Below are 16,404 nucleotides of genomic sequence, written 5' to 3' on the forward strand. Positions count from 1 at the left end.
AGAGCCTTTCAGAGATGAATCCCCCCCATCCTTTCTGACCATTGATGCCACATAAGACAGACATAAAATGCCCAGTTAAGTGTTATCCAAACCAGGTCCACTTAAGTTTGTCCATATTCCTGATCCAAGGAAAAACAAGTGAAATAAAATTATTTCCTTAAGTCATTAAGTTTTAGTATAGTTTGTTAAACACGAATGGATAATGTGAGCAGTGCTATTCCAAGGGCTAAGAAGTAAGTTTTGAGCTAACATTATGGTATTTTTTTTCTCTAATAGTGATAGAAAAAACAAGATCAACAGAGCCAGCCTATAGTGTGGATGTGAAGTAACAGCAAAAAGATGCCAACATAGGTAAACAAATCCTGTCTCTCTCTCTACTAGACCTTGTGGATATTCTGAGCTCAGGATTCATGGCAATCTTGGTTTTCAAATATGCATGCTTCATACAACTAAAGTCAGCATTTTAATTTTACGTTAATGTGAGTCATATTTAAATGTAAGCAATATTTGTTGAGGAGTTTTTCTTATTTTTATTAATTGCATTTGTTCTGTTCTTAATAAAACATTATTTTGTTTGCTGAAGGTCAGCATTGCATAAAATGAGATTTGGGACAAAACAATTCATGCTAAGGATGTTTTGCATTGCTGCAAGAATTCTAAGGGCTTCATCTTTGAATAGCCCTTCATTTCTCTTGAAGGGTCAGCTTTCTTTGTTCCTCTGTGTAAAGCTATTCTTACATCTGTAATCAGCAACTGACATGGACTGAACTTGGACCAAAGAAGCGCCCTCATGTGTCAGGTGTGCAGACAGGCCCCCAGGAATTCAGCAGGTGGTGGTTCCGTTCAAGGATCATCTCGCTGGCTGACTTTTATCATGCCACATTCCCCAAACATGTTAACTTCAGATTGTGAAGATTTAGTTTTAAGTGACTAATACAGAGACTGAGGATTTATCCTACATGTACCTAAACTCTGAGCATGTGGGATTCAGAATGAAAATCTGAAAACAGAAACAAATGAGAAGCATCTTTGCTTCTCTAGGGTGTCAAGCTTGAAGTTTAGCTAACGAGTCAGGGAATCTGAGAAGGTGAATGTGAACATCCCATCCAGTAAAAGCAGTAGCTTTATAATTGGGAAGCAAGGAAAGTGAAAAACAGATTTCCTCCCCAGTCCTACAATGTCTATGTCTTTGACTGCACGATGTTATAAAAAATGACATGTGAGACATAGATTACAAATATTTTTGAGTCCATTGCCTTGAGGGGAGATATAAATCTAATAATCATAGAGCTATTTTGCCCCAGACATGGATTATTAAGTCTAATAAGGAGAAGTGTGTGGGTAGGAACTATGAGGACACTTATTTTCTGCAGAGAAGCAGGACTGTAGGAAAAGGAGGAAGGAGGGAGAGACCTGAACAGCGGACCTATTGATATTTGCAAGGTCAGAGAAATGGCAGATCTACAGGTTTTGATTTATGGCCACATCTATGCCCCAACCAGTATTCCTGAGATGGAGTGAGATGACACACACACACACATTCATTAGAAAGCAGCAAGGCTGGCTGTTCAAGAAAGACAGTCAGGGAAAAAGAGGGTGTAGGATCGATATATACCTCATCACAGGACCAGGAAGCAGCCGCTAAAATGCCTGGAGGGTGAATTGAAAGAGAAACAATAAAGGGCAGTTTGATATACTTCCTAACCAAGACCAGGAGACCATGCAACTTTCTTTAAACCGGTGTTTTTCAAAATTGCAGACAGTGACCTATTAGTACATAATAAAACCAATTCAATGGGTTTTGTCCTGTGTCTGGAAAGGGAAGAAAAGGAGGGAAGGATACAGGGAGGGAGGGAAGAGGGGAGAAGGAAGGAGAGCAAAGAGGGAAGGAAGCACCATCAGTTTTAAGGTTAAGTATAGTTTGGGAAACACTTAAAAAATGCTATATACAGGTACATGCACTCCAAACTAAATCCAAATGGCGTACCCTACTGCAGATCACCATCCGCAAAGTGTGAAAGACACTGCTTTAAGCCACTTGCCAGGCTGTTCAGACATAGAATGGAGAGGAATTGGGGTGCTCTCAGCTGATGGCCACTGACAAGGAGTCCCTTAGTGATTAAATGGGATCAGAGACCCAGGAAAGGGCTTTTATTTTTATTTTTAATTTGGAGTTTGTGGCAGCGAACCAGGTTTCTAAGTGTTCAGTCACTTCAAAGAAAGTGAACCACACACAAGCAAAGTTCAAGCACTAAGGAATCAGTAAACTAAAGGAAATCAAGAAGGAATCAAGAAACTAAAGGAAAATGATTTTTAGCAAGCTGCTTTGTAGGCTTAGTAAAAGAGCAAGGTGGTACTGGGTGTGGTGGCTCACTGCTGTAACCCAGCTAGTGGGAGAATAAGATGGGAGGATCAAGTTCAAGACCAGCCCAGGAACAAAGCTGGGTCCATCCTTTGCACAAAATGTGTGAACTTAACTGAAAGATAACAAAAGAAAAAGAGGCTGTAAGTGGAAGAATACTTGCCTGGCTTAGGCAAGGTTCTGTGTTCAACACTCTCTTCCCCTACCTTCATTTAAGGAAAAAGAAAGTAGAGAAAGACTGAAATTGTATCTCAGGAAATGCAATAAGGGCTCACAGAAATGAAACTTCCTGCCCAGCTCCTAACCACCCTCCACCCCAGGCAGCCAGAGCTAGCTCGCTGTAGGAGAGGGCAGGAAAGCCACACCAGTGAGGGCTGGGCTGTAGGCAGAAAGTAGGAGGAAGACTGACCAGATTACCAAGGACTTCTTAAATATTTCAAAGAACTGAAGAATTAAAATCTGAAAAATCAAAAGGAGAAATGGATTCTGAGTGAAAAGGAAATTTAAAAAACGTCTTTCTCATCAGGAATAAGAAAAGAAAGAAACTTTCACTTCTATCTTGGACAGGAAGGAAATCCTGGTCACAGCTAAGTTGAAAGAGACAGGCAGGCGTTGATAAACATCACAAGCACTCAGACTTCTTAGGCTGGTTATGTGGGTGGCTGGGAATATGATGGAGAATATGGACAAGGGAGAAGCCCCTACTGATCAGGGAGTTTTACACTCTAGTAATTCATCAGTGACTTAGGCAAAACTGACTGGCTGGGAAATGAATGGCTCTAACTGCAGATCTCCCTTAGAGGGAGTGATGCAGCAATGGCTAGCTTTGAATTTAAGATGTTCAAGGTCAGTATCTAAGTCAAGCATAATAAAGACGAGCCTATCCATGGTCTATATCCATTTTGGGGTTCTTAATTAAGCCAGCATGAGATTTACAGGTGATGTTTGATGTGTTATGACTCCCTGCCAGGACTTGCACACATCAGCTCTGAACTAATTTCATTTGGTTGGCAGTGGTTACTTGGAACATTGGTGATGTTTGCAAGGCCCAGTCTCCATTCTGCAGGAAACGATACAGTGATAGTTGCTCTCAGCTGGATCTACGGATATAGTGGGTTGAATGGTGGCCCTGCAACGATATATCTCCCAGAGCCTGTGATTATTTTTTGAAAAAGGATCATAGCTGATGTAATTAAGTTAATTGACCTGAGATGAGATGACATTGGATTGGTGTGGGCTCTAAAACAAATGATAAATTGTCACTGGGCAGAAGACTAAGAATCTGGAGGTTGGAGGAGACAGAGGTTGGAAAAATATAGCTACAAGGGAAGAAATGCCAGAGGCAGGAAAAGATAGGAAGGGTTTTTTTCCCTAAGGCCACCAGAGGTACTGGCTTTGTACTATGTTGACTCCTGGCCTCCCATACTGTGAGGGAAAAGATCTATGATGGCATCAACTACTTGTTTGTATAAATTTGTTACAGAAGTCCTAAAGAATTGATATAAAAACTTAGAGGCTGTAGATGAAGTCCTTGCTGACTTGGTGTATAACCGAATTTTAGAAATATTCAAACCTTCAGCTAAAGAGATAAAACAGGAAGGATGGATCTTCAGCCACTCATCAAGAACAAGTGAGATTGTTCAGGACAGAAACCAATAGACACACATGATGCTCTTTTGTCGAGGATAGGGAATGTACTTAGGACAGAATCAGAGAGACCTTGATGTCTAAACTTCCATGTGTGGACTCTGGTTAAATAGATATTTCTTGACACCATAAGTTATTGAAAGAAATTGGTGTCATATCTCTTTCTTTGGAAGGAAATGGGAAGAGAATCACCATTTAACCAAATATTTGTTATGCTTTTGTATATGTTGTAGTATATTATTTAATCTTGACCACTGGGTAAACTATTACTCTGATTTTGTGGTTATGGAATACATACAAGCTTTCATGGCTAGTGAGAGAGCAGACTGACCTCAGTGTTGGTCCCAACACACCACTAATGTGTCCCCCCATCACTCCCCACCCACATCATGCTGTCTCCTTTGATGAAGCCAATTAATATACAAACTCCACATACTTCTAATGTACTGATTTGTTTCTCTCTGTTAAACCACAATGAAAATTTGACTTATGCATTACCTCAAAAGGCTACCTCATGCCCCTTTGTAACCTCTTTTTCTCACCTCTCTCTGCCCTGTGTTTCCCAAGCAACCATGTGTCCACTCTTTGACATTATACAGATTAGTTTACATTTTCTAGAATTTTATAGATATGGACTCATATGTAGTCTTATTTTTATCTGACTGCTTTCACACAGCATGCTTATTTTGAGATTCATCCATGTTGTTGTATAAATCAATTGTTCATTTCTTTTTATTGTTGTATAGTATTTCTGTGTATAACTACATCACAATGTGATTATTATTCATTTTTGACAGACAGTTTCTGGGCTGTTACAGGCTTTTATTTCTTCTGGGTAAATATGTAGAATGTCTGTATCATATAAGTATAGGTATATTTTTAAGCAGGTATATGTTTAATTTTAGAAGAAATGAATGGTTTGTAAAATGGTGTATTATTTTATATTTTCAGTAGTAATGTAGGATTGTTCCAGGGACTACATATTCTCACAAACATTTGGAATAAACAGTCTTTTTAATTTTAGATATTTTAATAAATATGCATTGGTAGCTAATTATGGCTTTAATTTGCAGTTCTCTAATGACTAAGGATTTTGGACATCACAATGCTTGTTAATGATAGATGGATGCATATCTCTGATGAAGTATATGTTCAAATTCTGTCCATTTTAAAATAAGGTTTTGCTATCATTGCATTTTAATAGTTAGAAAGGATATTATAGATGCAGATTAGCAGATATTAATTTGCAGATCTTCTCTCCTAGTTTGATGGTTGTCTTTTCATTGAAAGAAAGATTATAGCTTCATTCATTTGAGCTAACTTGAACATGGTTCTCTGCAATGCAGTGAACTGCTTGGGAGACACCTCGGAAGCCTATTGGTGGTATTGGCTTACACCTCAGACTTTACGGTGACAGTAGGAAGAAATAGCCTGTGAAATGGCATCACATTTGCTTTCCTTAAAGGTTTCTGACAAGGACTAGCTGATGTGGGATCTGCTTCTGGAAACCAGATGTTAAGGAGTGAATACAAACCAAAAGGGTCAGTGAAACCAGAGGAGTGCACTGGTACTCATGGGAATGCAGAGAAAATGTATTCTGGAAGTGAGAATATAGCACAGGGATTGCTAGCCCATGCCGCTTGTGAGTCTCATGTGTGTGTGTGTGTGTGTGTGTGCTATTGGGGTTTGAACTCAAGATCTGGACATTATCCCTTAGCTTTTTCACTCAAAGTTGATACTCTGCCACTTGAGCCATACCTCCACTTTCAGCTTTTAGAGGTTAATTGACGATAAGAGTCTCACAGATTTTTTTGCCTGGGGCAGGTTTTGAATTGTGATCTTTAGATCTCAGCCTCCTGAGTAACTAGGATTGTGGACATGAGCCATTGGTGCTAGGCTTGTGAGTGAGTCATTCAAGTTAAGTCTTGTTTTGCCTAAGAAAGCCTGGCTGCTAAAAGAGTTTAGGATTTAATACCACTGTGGCTTTTCGGTTCATGAATGCTTTTTTTCAACATAAACCTGTGACTGCCTCCCCTTTCAGCAGCCCTTCCTTACCTTTTCTTTGTGTGTTGTCACTATTTTCCTTCCTCAACAAATTATCTGAGAATCTCAGTCACACCATATTCCCTAAGTCAGGAGTTTAAAAATATATACCAGACTTCACTCATCTAGTCTATTATTAATTGTTTAAATTTCTGTATTAGCTGCTAAGACATTCTATTACTCATTCGGTGGTACACACATGTACAGTTCTTACTTCTGTTCAGTACAAGGAGTGGGCTCTTCTGGGTCATAGGATAGATATGTGTTCAGTTTTGAGAGATAGGGTACAATAGTTTCTAATGGTTGTTCCAATTTCCACTCTCATTGTCAACAAATGAGATGGTTTCACATCCTCATTTGCTGTTGTCTATCTTTAATTTTAGATATTTGGGTGATTATGAAATAGCATTGAATAGTAGTTTAAAGTCAATTTTGTTACTTATTTTTCTGCTTTTAATTGATTTCTATATTAATTTTCCTATGGCCAGAGAAACTTTTTTATATATGTATGGCCCAGTCCATGGTCTATTATTTTGGTAAGTATTCCATGTGCCCACAATGAAGATCTATATCTTGCCATTGTTGGGTATAAGTTGTATAAATGCCAGGTGAGTTAATTTTATATTTTTGTCCTATTCAAATTTTAGAATCTGGATATGTAACATCGGTGTACTCCTGACTTGTTCTTTTGGATGAAACTCTTCAAATTTAACAACCATGCTTTGAGAAAGCCCAGAGTGGCCCAGAGGGAGAAATTACATGGAAAGACAATCTTGGGAGTTCTGGACAACAGCCAGGTGAGTCACAACATGAACTGTCACTCATGTGAAGATGCCTCTGTGATACCAGCGCTCAGTTGAGTCACTCTCCTACTTGGAGTTGGCCCTTATCTTGAACCCCTTTCAGTTAAGGTTCTAGACATAGTAGAACAAAGATAAGCTAGTCCCACTGTGCCTTGTCCAGGTACCAAGTTATGAACATAATAAATGGTTGACATAAAGTATTAGTACATTTTGAAGTTAAAGCAGTAAGGACTGGAAGAGTGTAATGTGTGTTTTCTAATGTTTGTTAACCTTTGTGTATTCTTATTTTAAAGGTGTATCTCTTATAAATAGCATCTGAAATTTAATGTACTTACTCACATGCTAGAGTTTAAATCTACCATTCTACGTTTTCTTTATTATTTGTTATGGATTTTTTCTATATTCTCTTTTTCTTTCTTTATTTTAGATCATCAACATTTTATGATTGCATTATATAGCTATGATTAGCTATGTGCTAGTTACATGTTCTGAGAAAATAGTAATTACACTATAAGTTACAACATGTTATATTAAACATGCATGTATTTTCCTACCCAAATACAGTCTCAGACAATCTTTCATTACGCTGACAAAAGATGTTCCAGCTTAATTATTCAGGATTGAAAACCATCTAGGTAAGAACTAGAGTAATTTTTTTCTGGTCCTAGAATGTGAACTCAGGGCCTGGGTGTTGTCTTTGAGTTTTTTTGCTCAAGACTTGTTATCTACCACTTGAGCCACAGCTCTACATCTACATTTGGGGGTTAATTGGGGATAAGTGTCCCACAGATTTTTCTGCCCAGGCTGGCTTTGAACCATGATTCTCAGATCTCAGCCACTTGAGTAGCTAGGAATACAGGCATGAGCCACTAGCACCTGGTCTTTAAAGAGTCTTTGGAAGTTCATACTTGTACTCCTAGCTGCTTAGAAGGCTAAAATGAGAGGAGTGCTGTGTGAGGATAACCCTAGCAGAAAAGCTCTCAAGAAGGCCCATCTGGTAGCTGGGCACAGTGGTACATAACCTATCATCCTACCTTTGTGGGAAGCAGAGACTGGGAAGATGATGGTTCTAGGCCAGCTCAGTCAGAAAAGTCCATGAAACTCCATCCCAACAGAAGGATCAGGGTGTAATGACTCATGCTTGTTATCCCAGCTACAATGGCAAGCTTAAAATAGGAGGATCATGGTCCAGGTACCTGTCTGGTGACGAAGCAAGGCCTGGGCTGGTTTGATTGTGGTCCTCTTCAATGCAGTAGACTGATTGGGAGACAACTCAAAAGCCTCTGTGGTTGTAATTGTTTACATAACAGACTTTACGATGACAGAAGGAAGAATTAACCCATGCACAAAATGGCCAGTGATACCACTGAGGGCTATGAGCACCTGCCTAGCTAGCATGAGGCCCTGAGTCCAAATCACAGTACCTCCAAAGGAAAAAAAAGATTTAGGGGGTGCTGAATTCCCTAAAACATCCCTGAGCCTCTAGATTTCCAGTAGTCTGTTAAAGCCACTCAGTCTTCAGGAAAGTCATGCTCTCTGTCCCTCTTCACTGTGGCTGTGGCATGGGCAAGGAAGAGGTCGAGGGGAGAGCTAGATGCCAAGAAGCATGACAACCAAGAGAGATCCTTCTAGAGAGCCACATTATGGTTCAGTCTAGACTTCCCAGCATTGGGAACTGACACGCTCCACAGTGACATGACAGGCATTATCTCCCACTCCTCCTTTGGTAGAGTGAGAGCTTTTGTTACAGTTACCCTGATCAGTCTGTGAGGTGTTGGCATTTGGGCCTGAGAGAGAATGTACACCTGCTGGAAAACCTGGCTCTGAACTACAATGCAGCAGTTGCACAACAACTTTAGAAACCACGCTTTTAATTGGTGAACCCACAGGACAGAAGAACCTCAGTCTGGAGTCTCTGATCAGATACGTCTCCCAGAACGTAGGTGAGAAACAAATGTTTATTGGGTATAACAACTAGCATGACTCCAAGTAATACAAAGAGCTGTCACACCATGCCAAAATCTAGTGCTGTCCTATCCAGGAGAGGGCAGGAGGGGAGGGACATGCTTTAAATCTTTCAATCCTGACAGATTTTCTAAGTGGGAACATAATGATGAGTTACAAGGCAAACTCTCCAAACTTCATGGGGTGAAGTACCTGACCTATGAATGATTAGCCTCTGGCTTTGTTTCTAACTCGCTCCAGTGAGGAAGCTTTAAACTCTGAGAGCGGGAGCCAGGGAGACCTCAGCTGTCTGAAGGAAATGAGTCAAGCAGAGTCATCAATACTCAGAAGTGAGGGTTCCCGAGATATTTTTGTTGGCTTTCCTTCCCTTTTTATTGGTGAGGAGATATAGGCTCAAGAATATCAATGACTCTTCTGGAGTCATAGTTCTGGAGACAGAACTATGATTAGAAGTCAGGTCTCTGCTATCAGTTATGGCAGAGGAACAGGGACAGGCATATACATTGTTGCTTTTTCACAGTTATTTTAGCAGACAATAAGGATTAAATTTCTCTAGGCTCTTAGTTTTTCTTGAAAATCCAGGCAAATTGGTCACACTATATCATCATACATCCTCAAATGCTTTTAACAAAAGTTTTAAATTGCTTGTCATAACATGAAAGAGATGCTCCAAAAAGATGTTGATCCTACCCTGGGTACTCTGTCATTTGCCCCCCTTGCCACAGGCAGTTTGAAACAGAACCAGTTTGATTGTGGCTGGAAAATTATTTTAGTACAAGAGCCTGTACAATGGCCCTTGTCGGCTGCTTTTCTTCCTGGTCTCTTCTCTTAGATTCTCTAACCTACCATCCCCACATCCAACCCCATCCCAATGAAACAAGGACACTGCAGGTGCCTCTGACAACTTCCTACCATCCTTCTAGTTTTCAGAGAGCAGCGGCATCTTTAGGAAATCTCCTTTGGCCCCTCCAAGTCTACTTGTTTCCTTCCCCAACCCATTGAACTGTATACCCAGAAGATATCAACATTCAGCAACCAGTCTGTGCGTTTGCCTCCTCAAGAACAATGGTGTTGATAGTATGGATAGATGGTGGCTGTGACCCTCTCCTCACCATGCTCCAAGCCCCCTCCCTGGCCATGCCCAGAGGCCTGGATGGAATTCAGCACTGCACACTTACTGGCTGGGGGAAGGGCTCCGGAGATAGCGGGCCTGCACTGCCCGCACATCGGCCTCATCCTCCTCGCTTGGAACCACCTGCTCCTCCTCTAGGTCTCTCCCGGTCGCCATGACAGCTTGTCAGCCCCTGTTAGTTTGGCAGTAGAAAGATGGTTAGAGAGGTAGGTTCCATAGGCTTCTTGGGGCAAGACGGGATGTGAGCAGTGGCACCAGGAATGAGGAGGTGATCACTTGTAACCTCCCAGTAAGTAAAGGATCCACAGGGAAAACCCAATCCAACCTGGTCTAACTTGTAAACAGGACACCCAAAAAATGGCGCTGTATTAAAGGACAACTAGGGTGTTAGCAAGAAAGTAGTGAGGGGAACTAAAAGTTTGAGTAAATATAGCTGAACAGGTTAAAAAGCTCAATCCTCTAGACTTGGAAAGTTTTCTGCTGAAATCACAGGGAGCGCATAGGTGTGCACGCATGCACATACACACAAATACACACACACACACACCACACTAATGTGTACACCTTTCGTTTCTACTTGAGGAGGTAGCTAGCCCTCTTTGGTGATTCTAATGAAGGCCATGACCATCAAGGCCTGTGGCTCAGGCATCAACTGGAAACTTGAGGTCCCCAGCAGCTGGTCCCAGGCATCGTGGCTGGTCCCTGACATTCAGGGCAGAGATGCTGCCCCTTTGTTTGTAAGTCAAGGCTCACCAGGACAGATTAAGACAAAACACACTTACCACTGCCTGTGTTCACACCAAAGCCCGAGGATCTGGATAAAATGGCCAGAAACTCCAACCAGTCAGAGGGGACAGTAAGCTCTCCTCTCTTCAGGGCTTCTTCTCAGAGGGGCAGGACAGCTGTCAGGAAACCTTATCCACTCTCTAAATTTAGCCTTTGGCCCCATAGGCTGGCAGATCTGTGGAAGAAAGGAATGCAGAACCCAGCCTGAATGCAGGCTCACTTAACTGTTTCCCTCCTGTCTGGTTCATTGAACACCGACTATCAGCAGTGGGATGGGAAGAGGTTCTCATTTTATAGATGGTTTCCTCTGGGCTCTCTCTACATAAAATTGTGCTTGGCATTACCTTCTAAAATCACTTTGAGAAAATAGTCTAAATCAATAAACCTCGAATAGTAAAGAAACTTACCTTAGCCTCATGGAGGCTTAGAGATGCCAAGGGGGAGGGAAATATTCCTCCCCCCCCAAAAAAAAAACCCCACCAAAAATAACAAGAGTATAGACTGAAGAGGGCCCTTTTGGTAGATAGTAACAAGGAGAGCCTCGCTGGGACCAGGATGACATTTCTTTTGACAAACTTGTTTGTGGAGCAAACATTGGGAAACTATGCTTTCTCTCTACATCCTCTCTCTCTCTCCACTCACAGGCCCCGGTAAGGGTCATCAGTCAATCTGAGGTGTTGGAAAAATTCAGTGAGCTTCTTAAACTTCATATGAGCTCATGATTTGTCCCATCTCTCTATCCTACTCTTTGTTACCATCCTTCTGATCATGACAAAGCCTAGTAACCCAATAGTTCTCTCCTTTTCTCCTGAACACTCTATAATTATCCTTTCACCAATCCATCCATCTATTAGTCCACCTATCAGCAGGTATTTGCTGATTACTTTATTGGGCACTAGACACTGTACTTGACCAAATTTAGTAAGACACATAGTTTTAATGTTGTCTTTTTTCCTAGCTGTGTGGAACAATACCCAGCACATCATATCATTATGTTATAACTGGCTGAATGAATGAGCTCACAGTTTATTAGGAGGAATGAGACACAGGCCAAAAATAACTCAAGTGTAAGACAGAATATAGTTAGGGTCCTAAAAGAGATCCAAGTGCTGAGTGAATTCAAAGAAGGGAGAGAGATTCTCTGACAGAAGAATTGGCAAAGGCTTTATGGGAGAAATGGAGATAGATGAGCAGGCTTTTTAAGAGCAAACTACATTGTAACAGCTGATATAACAGGGAAAGGAATTGTGGGGGAACACACAGCATGGACAAAGTTGTGAGGAAAAAAAGAATGAGTTCTGGGTGAAAAGAGATGTCTAAAACTGGGCAGAGCATAAGTTACACATTTTGGAAGATAATTTTTGGAAGGTAGACTATGTTGGAGAACAAATACTAGAAAATCTTACAGTCCAATGGAAGGAACAGGGTTTCATTTTCTTTCTATAGGCAGTCATAGAACCAGAATAGAAAAATAACATCACTGGCACTGTGTGTAGGGCTACCTGGCCAATGGTGTTATAAAATGCTGAGACTGAAAAATTATTACATACAATGAGGAAAGTCAATAAGACAACTAAGAAAATAGAATAAAACACACTTGCTTTTGTATGTCAACTAAAGTTAGTAGCCACCAAGCTTTGATCAAATAATTTGTGTGGGAAATTTTGAGCTTACAATGCAAAGAAATACTGGGGACAATATGTCAGGTACTTACTGAATCCGAAGGTTGGGCTTTATTTTTTATTGTAATATACAAAGAGCTGCTAGAAGTCAACAAGCCAGCTAGGCACAATGGCTCATTCATGCCTGTAATCCTAGCTACTTGGGAAGATATCTGGAGGCTCATGATTCAAGGCCAGACCAAGCAAGAAGTTATCAAGACTCCATGTCAACCAGCAAACCAGGTTGGTGGCACATTCCTGTCCTCCCATCTACTCAGGTAGATCCAATGTCTAGACCAATCTTTTTAGTTTTTTGAAAATAACTAAAGCTAAAAGGGCTAGGGATGAGGTTCAAATGGCAGTGTGTCTGCCTAGGAAGTCTGAGTTCAAACTTTAGTGCCATAAAAGACAAAAACCCAAAGAATTAATCAAGCTAAAACCCAACAACCTCCAAAATATATGAGCAAATGAACTATTTAGACTTATAAAAAGAACTATCATACAGTAGAATGTCATGACCCCATAAACAGAAGTTGGTAGGTCACAGTATAATGTGTGGATACAAAAAACTCCTTAAACTATTTTGTTAGGTGAAAAAATTGTTTTAAAAGTTCAATAACGCTCTGTTCTATTCTAACACTCTCTCTCTGTTCCTCTCTGCTCTCTCTCTCTATTCTTTTCTAGCTCTCTCTGCTTTCTCTCTGCTTTCTAGCTCTCTCTGCTGTCTCTGCTCTTTTCTAGCTCTTTTCTCTCTCTTTCCCAGCTCTCTCTCTTTCCTAGGCCTTTCCCAGCCACGTGGAGTGCCAACCTTGCCTGGTCCCAGCAGGTCTATTGAATAAACCTACCCCTTACCTGAAAAAAAAAAAGTTCAATAGCATAACAGTAGGTATACATATTTTATTTCACATATGGAGTATCTGTGGAAAAGACTGGTACCAGTGGCTCTCCTGGAGAGTTTCCTACGGAGTTTATCACTTTATTATCAGAATGAGCAACATGTTGATTCTACCCTGGACATGGGACTTTGGGGCTGAAAACTGAGACAGTCTCAGGAAATGGAGACAAGTTATGATCTTCTTTGTTTGCTTATGTATTTGTTACTTCATTGGCTAGATTACAACTCTGAGGGCAGGACTTCTTCATGACAGAGTCTCTGTCTTTGTGTGGTGGGGACTGTGGAAGAGGAGGGAGTTGTAGAAGAATAGATCATAGTGGGTCTTGAAGTGTTGTAGAAATGTGGTCAACACCCTTCTTTTATTGGTTTGGAATCCTGCTTCCGAGATCATTTTCCTTTTTATGAGGAGGCAATAACTCACTGACAGTTACAAGGGAGGTCCACACCTTCGGGAGAGTCCAGAACTTTGTACTCTATCAAATATGAAGAAGGTAGGGGAGGTAACTGTCTCAAGTGGAAAGTAGGAAGGACTCCCCTTGGGACCTATGGTGGAGCAGGTCCAGCAGGGACCCAACCTCCTATGAGCTCACCTGCCAGTCTGGAGAAGGGGTGGAGCATATGGGGAGTCAGCCGGAAGAAGCAGAGAAAGAGAACTGCAAGGATCTCAGGTTATTGTAGCTTTATCCAGTCAGCCTAGACCTGTTGGTGCCTACCAGGACCAGACTGGAATTGGGGCTGAGAAGGAGTGAGGCCATGTTTGAGATGAGGCAGCCTGTGCTGTGGACACTCTGTGCAGGTGAGTAGCCCTCCCCTGCTCAGTGCCCAGGGGTGGGTGAGACGGAGAGGAAGCACTCCCCCCAGAACTTTTAAATGATTCCCCAGCAGCATTGTTACACCTTCTGGGTATAGCTACACTTTCTATTGTTTGGGAAGCAATTTTCAGACCAATTCCCAGACCAGAACGGTCCTTGTTTGCATATTAGTAAATAGAACACTAGCCCATTTGCCAGGATGAAGAACTTGGAGTATCCTCAGGATTGTATTTTTCCTATGCCAAGTTCTGACAAGGGAAATGAAGTATTTGAAATCAGAATTGTTTCAGAAAATTCAGGATATGGACTTAGGCATGTTTGCTAGCTAGGAGTTAACTGCTACCTTAAAGCCAGAGGGGGGAAACACAATTGTTAAGAGTGTTAACATCTGTATTATATAGAGGGAAACAGAAGCATGCCTGTCACCCAACTTCATGCACAGAGCAACAACTAGAAACAAACTAGAAGGCTCTCTTTCTTTCTTTCTTTCTTTCTTTCTTTCTTTCTTTCTTTCTTTCTTTCTTTCTTTCTTTCTTTCTTTCTTTCTTTCTTTCCTCCTCCTCCTCCTCCTCCTCCTCCTCTTCCTCCTCCTCCTCTTCCTCCTCCTCCTCCTCCTCCTCCTCCTCCTCCTTCTCCTCCTCCTCCTCCTCCTCCTTCTTCTTCTTCTTTTGTTGGTCGTGGGGCTTGAACTCTGGGCCTAGGTTCTGTCCCTGAGCTCTTCAGCTCAAGGCAAGCGCTCGACAACTTGATCCACAGTACTACTTCCAGTTTTCTGGTGGTTAAATGGAAATAAGAGTCTCACCGACTATCCTGAGCAGTGCCTGGCTTAAAAAGTTCTTTCAAAAGATCAAAACACCTCAGCCTTTCTCTATTCTGCGTATTGAAAGCTAAAGTAAGAGAGTCCCCAGCCCCAGCCTAAACGGAAACTAGACCTTTCTAGGCTTGTGATTGAATCAAAATTAAGTGCTAAATATTAAAGTAGTAGTATAGGGACACTCATGAAGGGGAGTGAATATCAACATGAAAGGTCTGGACCAGGACAGATAGAAAACAGAGAGGGAAGTTGAGAGATAGGAACTGGGAAATGTTAGAAGTACCTTTCGTTTAGTGTATTTAGAAATTATTGCAGGCTTCCAGGATCTGGCAGTAGGGAGGACATGAGACAATGTAAGAACTCAGGAGCTCAAGGCTGGGGAAGCTGAGCTGGGGAAGCTTTGGTTCAGAGGTTCATACCTGTGGACACCCTGGCACATATCGGTGGGGAGCTCAGATCAACTTGGGTTACCACCCAGCACAGTTCTCCCAAGCTCCAAGGTCCACTCTCTTATTCCATCTCTAGCATCAGCCTGGGGCCCCAGAAGGGGGAAATCCTGATGGGAAGGAAAGACTCCATCATACTGGTTGGTGGTAGACCTGGAAGAGATCAATTGGCTCAAGCTGACTCAGGTTCTGGTAGCAGGACTGTCTGCCCAGAGGCAGAGGGCCCTACTCATCAGCTTAGGTAGCCTACTTGATTCATCCTTCATCTAAATAGTTCCTTACTGAACACATGGCTTGTGTAGGTGCCCTAAAAGAGGAGAGTCTGGAATGATCAGAACCTCAGCCTTCAGATCCAGATGGTAGATCCTTCAGCCCTATGGCAAAAAGGAAAAGGCCTTTGCAGACAACCTCTCCCAAGCCAGAATTCTCCTCCATGCCCTGCAAACCTTTTCCTCTCCCCAACACCTGGCCTTGAAACCCATAGTCTGGTGGAAACCCTTACAGAATAAAAAATACTGTTTGCTTGGGGGGAAACCAGAACACGCTGCTTGTAGAGCTTAAAATGAGAAGTAGTCTTAACTCTGAATTTTCTGGAGCCACTGCTTTGCCTCTTTCTGTGACCCCTGGGTGAACTCATCTGGCAGAACTAGTTCTAGGGTATGTTCTGATAAAGTGTGTCTTCTGCCCTTACCAGCTTCCCTTACCCCCTTTCCTGCCCTTCCCAGCCAGCTCAGCCCAGAATGGTGTGCCTACTGCCTTTTCTTTCTTCTTCATCTACTCTGAAGAGAAAGGGGACCAGAGCAGCGGGGCAAATAAGGCCTGGCTGGAGGCCAACTAGAGGCTTTAATAGTGAAGGGGCCATTGCCAGACCCTGAAGGCAGCCAAGCAACTGTCCCCACCCTGCCTCATGAGAGTGTGCAGCCTACTGTACACAGGGGAGAATAGAAGGAAGGAGCTTGGGAAGGGCTTCTTGGAGGAAGTGGCGCTTCAGTTGGGATGTAGAGGACCCACTAGCCATTCCCCTCTTTCTCCATCTTG

General features: G+C 42.0%; 2 protein-coding genes across 3 annotated transcripts in view; one reads left to right on the forward strand and one right to left on the reverse strand.

Moving 5' to 3' along the window:
• Nucleotides 1-10,821, reverse strand: part of Styxl2 (serine/threonine/tyrosine interacting like 2) — a 28,560-nt gene extending 17,739 nt beyond the window's left edge. Inside the window, exons 1-2 of the mRNA XM_070034171.1 lie at nucleotides 10,735-10,821; nucleotides 9,999-10,124 (exon numbers count right to left, since the gene is read on the reverse strand). Coding sequence (XP_069890272.1) covers nucleotides 9,999-10,108 — 110 coding nt within the window. The 5' untranslated portion in view covers nucleotides 10,109-10,124; nucleotides 10,735-10,821. The remainder of the gene's footprint in view (nucleotides 1-9,998; nucleotides 10,125-10,734) is intronic.
• Nucleotides 10,822-13,921: 3,100 nt separating this feature from the next.
• Gpa33 (glycoprotein A33) overlaps nucleotides 13,922-16,404 on the forward strand; it is a 30,976-nt gene continuing 28,493 nt past the window's right edge. Inside the window, exon 1 of one of the 2 annotated variants that reach the window (XM_070034051.1) lies at nucleotides 13,922-14,090. In XM_070034051.1, coding sequence (XP_069890152.1) covers nucleotides 14,048-14,090 — 43 coding nt within the window. In that variant the 5' untranslated portion in view covers nucleotides 13,922-14,047. The remainder of the gene's footprint in view (nucleotides 14,091-16,404) is intronic. The other variant, XM_070034052.1, reaches the window with a different exon arrangement.

Source organism: Dipodomys merriami, unplaced genomic scaffold (assembly GCF_024711535.1).
Source record: "Dipodomys merriami isolate MVZ:Mamm:240054 unplaced genomic scaffold, mDipMer1.0.p SCAF_24, whole genome shotgun sequence".
NCBI lineage: Eukaryota > Metazoa > Chordata > Mammalia > Rodentia > Heteromyidae > Dipodomys > Dipodomys merriami.